Source organism: Bison bison, unplaced genomic scaffold, assembly GCF_000754665.1.
Source record: "Bison bison bison isolate TAMUID 2011002044 unplaced genomic scaffold, Bison_UMD1.0 scf7180017864486, whole genome shotgun sequence".
NCBI lineage: Eukaryota > Metazoa > Chordata > Mammalia > Artiodactyla > Bovidae > Bison > Bison bison.
In genome coordinates, this window is record NW_011495046.1 from 5,338,464 (window position 1) to 5,345,128 (window position 6,665).

The following is a 6,665-nucleotide window of genomic DNA, read 5'->3' on the forward strand; positions in this document are numbered from 1 at the left end:
TCAGCTTCAGCATCAGTCCTTCCAGTGAATATTCAGAGTTGATTTCCTTCAGAATGACTGGTTGAATCTCCTTGCAGTCCAAGGGACTCTCAAGAGTCTTCTCCAACACCACACTTCAAAAGCATCAATTCTTCAGCGCTCAGCTTTCTTCACAGACCAAATCTCACATCCATACATGACCACTGGAAAAACCATAGCCTTGACTAGACGGAGTCACAAATTCTTTTCTATTTGTAGAGTTTATTGCTATTTTAAAAATGAATTTGGGGGACTTCTCTTGTGGTCCAGTGGTTGAGAATCTGCCTGCCAATCCAAGGGACACAGGTTCAATCCCTGGCCTGGGAGGATCCCACATGCCCTGGGGCAATTAAGCCCATTTGCCACAACTACTGAAGCCCGAACACCTAGAAGCCCGTGCTCTGCAATGAGAAGTCACCACAACGAGAAGCCTGAGCACCACAACGGAGAGTAGCTCCCACCCGCAGCAACTAGAGAAAGCCTGAAGCAACAAAGGCCCAGCACAGCCAAAAAAAAAAAACTTCAACACTCTGAAAAAATGAATTTTGGTTTAATGTTTTGCAGCAAAAACCCAACTTCTGACTGGAATAGTTTTCTTGGGTGTCATCCATCCTTCAGGCTAAATGTCAGGTGTGAAACTAAGACCTTAAAAACCCCTTTACACCCGTGTTTCTTGGTGGACACAGGAAATGGAGCCTCCAGTGTGGAGATGAACAAGTACTGTTTCACAAACAGAATGCCAACCGGCCCAGGTTCATTTCAAGTAGGCAGCATCTCTTGGTTTGGCAACATTAGGTGTCCTTTTCCTGAAACTGCAAAATCAAATCCCCTTTTAATCTTTCCTCAGGAGCCTCAGGAATAGAAGCTGTGCATCTATATCTAACCCACGATTCTTATGGGATCTGGCCTTCAGTGAACTGTCAGATACCTAATAATGGTTCCTAATACTTTTGTCCAAATACCTATGCTAAGCATGTATGTAAGGAGATCAAGCCAGTCAGTTCTAAAGGAAATCAACCCTGAATATTCATTGGAAGGACCAATGCTGAAGCTGAAGCTCCAGTACTTAGGCCACCTGATGTGAAGAGCCGACTCATGAGAAAAGACCCTGATGTTGGGAAAGATTGAAAGCAAGAGAAGGGGACGACAGAGGATGAAATGGTTGGATGGCATCACTGGCTCAATGGACATGAATCTGAGCAAACTCTGGGAGATAGTGAAGGACAGAGAGGCCTGATATGCTGCAGTCCATGGGGTTGCAAAGAGCCAGACAAGACTGAGTGACGGAACAACAAAGCATGAATGAGCACTTCCTCCTTCCAAACCCCATGGTGGCAGGTGCCATGCTGCTACCTCACTGATGCAGGAATCGAACAGGGGAAGCCCCTGGAGCCCCTACGGGGGCAGTGATGTGAGCCTCCACCCCTCTCACACACATCCATTCATCTGGGCCCTCCTTCTCCAAATTCAAGCTCCACTCACTGTGTAGTAGTTTTGGCTCCTGCCCGCCACCCTGATGCCCTGGGCACCCAGCAGGAGAAGCTGACCAACAGGCCCGAGGAGAGGGCATGGGCACTGGTTGAGCACCAAGGCCTGGCCTTACTCCTGGGGGTTACCAGATGCCTGGCCTCGGCCCCACAGGTGTGCATCACGCCCTGAAAGCTCACCAGCACCACACAGAGCTGAGGCCCAGAAGTTGGTGGACTGAGGCTCAGCCCAGGACAAGGGCCAGGGGCCTCAGAGGGAGGCCTGGAGGTTGGCCAGGCTCTCCCTGGAGGTCGCAGGCTGCCTCTGAGCTCTCCACAGACCAGAGGGGCCTGGACTGTCCTACTCAGGGTCTACAACCTACCCGTGTCACCGGGGGAGGAACGCTCTGATGGCACGTTCTCTCCAATAGTAAGTTGCCTGTAAAGCCTCACTGTTCTGACAGCGGGGATGTGTGCTTTCAGGATGGGCTCGCTGTCTGCCCGAGGACCACTCACCTGCCTCATGCCAGCCCGCCTCCTCCCACCAGCAGTCCAGCTGTAGGGAGCCAAGGTGAAGGGCTGAGGTCACGAGGCCTCCAGAGGCCTGGGGCAGTCAGCAAAGGGCCCTCCGCCCGCCAGGGCACCAACTCCAGCACCGCAGCAGGCAGGACTGCCCAGCATGTGTGTCCCAGGGAGGACGCAGGTCTCCATGGCCCGTGGGGGCCAGATGACCGCCGGACTCCTCAGCGACTCATTCGTGGGGTGGACAGGGTTCCTGAAGCCCTTGAGAATGTGCCTCCTGGGCTGTGTGCTCAGTGAGTTTCCTGTGTAATTGAGCCCCACTGGGGATGCAGCACTGATCGAGAGCAAGGTGTGGGCCTATCCTCCCCGCAGAGGTCAGTGTGATGTTGGGGCCTGCAGGGGATGCCAGTCCTGGTGAGGTCAGACCCAGTCCACTCCCCCACTGGGTATGATATCTGCAGGATGCCTCCCCGTGTCCTGCTCGTGGGGCTGGCAGGGCTAGGGGCACTGGAACAGAAAGCCAGGGCCTGTCTTGAAAATGAAAACACTTTGGCAACAACCGATACACTGGTTACAGAGCCGACAAAACCCTCCTCCTAGTCCACATCTTAGAAACAGCACAGGCAGCAGCTTGCTTGGCGCATGGATGCCCAATAGGGGAAATAAATTCACAAACCAGTGGTTTTTCACTTTAGGAAAAGGTGCCTGGTTGTTTAAGAGCTTCAACTTTGGGGCTTCCCTTGGTGGCTCAGTGGTAAAGAATCTGCCTGCCAACGCAGGATACTCATGTTCCATCTCTGGTCTGGGAAGACTCTACACGTCAAGAGCAACTAAGCCTGTGTGCACAACTATGGAGCCTGTGCTCTAGAGCCAGGGAATCGCAACTACTGAGCACACGTGCCACAAGCACTGAAGCCTGAATACCCTGGAGCCTGTCCTCTGCCGCAAGAGAAGCCACTGCAATGAGAAGCCTGCACACCACAACTAGAGAGAAGCCCCCATTCACTGCAACTAGAGAAAAGCCCATGCAGCAACGAAGACCCAGCACAGCCAAAAATAAAAAATCTTTAAAAAAAAAAGTCCAGGGACAATTCCTAAAAAAAAAAGCCTCATCTTCAAGATTTCTTCGGATTGTACATTCCTGAGTTTTCATTAAACATGTCATTGTATCCCTCCCATCATGTGTGGTGTACTTGGTCGCTCAGTTTTGTTCAACTCTTTGAGACCTCATGGACTGTAGCCTGCCAGGCTCCTCTGTCCATGGGGATTCTCTAGGCAAGAATACTAGAGTGGGTTGCCGTGCCCTCCTCTTCCCAACCCAGGGATCGAACCCAGGTCTCCCGCTTTGCAGGCGGATTCTTTACCATCTGAGCCACCAGGGAAGCCGAAGAATATTGGAATGGCTAGCCTATCCCTCAGAGGATCTTCCCGACCCAGGAATCGAACCTGGGTCTCCTACATTGCAGGAGGATTCTTTACCAGCTGAGTTACCAGGGAAGCCCCCCTCACATCATATATACACACAATTTTAATCCGGGGCTGTGGTTAATAAAGGACAGTTCACCTGCAAACTGGTCCCTACACCATGAGGTCCCTACAGTAAGCAGGCCCACCTGCTCTGCCCTGGTCATTGGCCCAACCACGGAACCATGTGAAGTCGTTCAGTTGTGTCCGACTCTTTGTGACCCCATGGACTACAACCTACCAGGATCCTCTGTCCATGGGATTATATAGGCAAGAATATTGGAATGGGTTGCCATTTCCTTCTCCAGAGGATCTTCTGACCCAGGGATGGAACCCTGGTCTCCCACATTGCAGGCAGAAGCTTTAACGTCTGAGCCACCAGGAAAGCCACTGGCCTCCATCAGCCCAAACCCACCCCCAAAGGCTTAGCCCACGGAGGCCACACCTTCTGCGTGGTTTTGGTCAGATGGTTCATTCTCATGGGACCCCTTCTGGCTGTACTTGAGTCATGTACAACCAGAAGGCAGATGCCCCAGGCTCACAGTCCCCTCTTCTGGGCTGACCTCAGGACCTCCTGCCAGCAGTTACCCTAGACTTCTTGCCCTCCAAGTCCTGCATGAGCCAAAAACATCAGCAGTCACGGTCTCATGGGGAGGGGAGGCTACCACAAGTCAGTGGACTAGGACCGGACAGCCTGGAGACCAGAGTCCTCAGCCTGGCCCCACAGCCAGTGCTCTGTGATCCTAAGCAAGTGCCTCAGCATCTCTGAACCTAGGAGGGTCATCAAAAATGAACAGTTTAATGTGAAGATCTTGGGAAATTCTTTCCAGTTCCCAGACTCTATTACTCTGTGAAAAGGAAATACCAGGGGAAACATCAAGGAAATACCCCTCATCGACCAGGGGAAAGTTAACTTTATTCTGGCCCATAAAGTAAAGAATTTTCTACAAGTCATGCGGGGGGAACTTTACCGGCAGTTTTTCCAACTCTCTTCAATCAACAAACATCACCAGATGCCCATTATGCATGAGGCACCTCCAGGGTCAGTCAGGGCTCTGAGGTTTCTGAAGTAAGTTTTAAATCAGGACTTAGCACAAATAGCAACCAACCCCTACACATGCTGACCCTCCTGTGTGCTGGGCCTGCCGACCCGCTGCGTGTCCTGTTCCATCTAAAAATACATTGGTCCAAATCCACTAAGCTGGTCTCGTGACTCCTGAGGGTCCTTTCAAACATGGGTCACCAGAAGGACCCTCAGCATGCTGGGGCCACGGACAGTGCTGGCCGGAGCCAGCAGTCAACCTTGGAGTGGATGCAGGGGAGGGGGGCATGTGAGCGCCCCTGGTCAGGTCTGACCCCCATGCTTCTCCCACCTGGGGCCTCCCGGCGGCTCTTGGGCTGCTTCCGCTGGCTACTTTCTTTGGCCTTTGCTCAGCTGAGGCTGCCAGGAGGCCTCCTCTGACTGACAGGCGTTCTGCTCCCCGTTCTCACCACCCTCTGGGGTCTAGGCAGACAGCCTCACCATCTGGATCGGGTGTTGCCCCCAAGGGACCAGAGAGCATGCTGTCTACTTGAGGGGCATGCTCAAATCAAAGCTGGTTTCATACTGAAGGGTCTGAAAACATCCACAGGGACCTCCCTGGTGGTCCAGCGGATAAGACTCCACACTCCCAATGCAGGGGGCCTGGGATCCATCCCTGGTCAGGGAACTAGATCCCTCCCACATGCCACAGTGGAGATCGAAGATCCTGAGTGCCGCAACTAAGATCCCTCAAAGCCATAAATATGTGAATGAAGTGCAAATCGCTCAGTCATGTCCAACTCTTTGCAACCTCATGGATTATATAGTCCATGGAATCCTCCAGGCCAGAATACTGGAGTGGGTAGCCTTTCCCTTCTCCAGGGGCTCTTCCCTGGAGAGAACCCAGGTCTCCCATATTGTAGGTGGATTCTTTACCAGCTGAGCCATAAGGGAAGCCCCTAAAGTGAAAGCTCACTCGGTTGTATCCCAGTCTTTGGGACCCCATGGACTGCAGCCTGCCAGGCTCCTCTGTCCAAGGAATTCTCTAGGCCAGAATATTGGAGTGAGTAGCCGTTCTCTTCTCCAGGGGAATCTTTTCAACCCAGGGACTGAACTCAGGTCTCCCACTCTCTCCACATTGCAGGAGAATTCTTTACCATCTGAGCCACAAGGGCAGCGCAAATATGTGAATAAGTATTTTTAAAAAGCGTGCACCAGAGAGAGAAAGAAAAAAAAAAACACCCCAGGCTGTAGCAGAGCCAACAGCATGAGAAAAAGCCACCTGGACAGCGAGGCCAATAAAGGGAGTGACCCCTGCTGGGGATTGGGCCCGCCGTCCAGCACAGCCTGGGCAGCACAGTGGCCTGACCACTGGACACGTCTCACTTGCCCTGAAAGACCAAAAGTGAAGAAAGGTAAAATGGCTCATCAACGATTTTTTTATACAGATCCCATGCTGAAATGACAACATTTTTGGATATTGGGTCTAGTAGATTACACCATTAAAATGAATTTTACTTTTTATCTTATTTTTAACTTTCCACAATGTGGCTACAAGAAGACTGCAAATTACACGTGTGGTCTGAATTATAGTTCCATCTGCGGCACTGACATAGAAATCTGGACTCCCGTCTTGGCTCAGCTGACCGCTAGCTGATGGTGACTGAAGCCAGCTCCCCAGAATCAGTTTCTTTCTGAAATAAGCCCACTTTCCTCACTGCTGGGGAAGAGCTGAGGGCCAGCCACACCGACGAGGAGGCCGGCACCCGAGCCTGGCCTGTGCCCTGCGCTGCCCTAGTGTGCGCTGCCCATGGACAGAACACTGAGGGGAGGATGGCAACTGCTCACATGCACGAGAGGTCTGTGGACGTGTTATTAGACGTCCTGACACCTGGCAGTAAGTGTCTAATCCCAGCAGAGCAAGTAGTTCACCGCGACTTTCCCGCAGAAGGAACTGAAGCGTCTTGAGGAGGGGGTGTTTTTTTTTTTTGATGTACATGAGCACGCTGGGCTTGGCTAGCCCTCCCCAAATGGTGTCTGATGCCAAAGAAGTAGGACCACCCACTTGGCACTTACCTTCTCGTTTTTCCTCTCATCTGGTCTGCCTCCCGCGCTGGTGGGGCTGGATGCAGTCAGGCCACCGGCGGGGCCCCCTCCGGCCTCCCCGTTGAGGT

At 52.4% G+C, this 6,665-nt stretch overlaps 1 protein-coding gene across 1 annotated transcript in view; it reads right to left on the reverse strand.

Annotated features, from left to right (window-relative positions):
- The window catches only part of SH3RF3 (SH3 domain containing ring finger 3), a 161,949-nt gene that overhangs the window by 21,137 nt on the left and 134,147 nt on the right, over positions 1-6,665 (reverse strand). Inside the window, exon 10 of the mRNA XM_010863008.1 lies at positions 6,568-6,651. Coding sequence (XP_010861310.1) covers positions 6,568-6,651 — 84 coding nt within the window. The remainder of the gene's footprint in view (positions 1-6,567; positions 6,652-6,665) is intronic.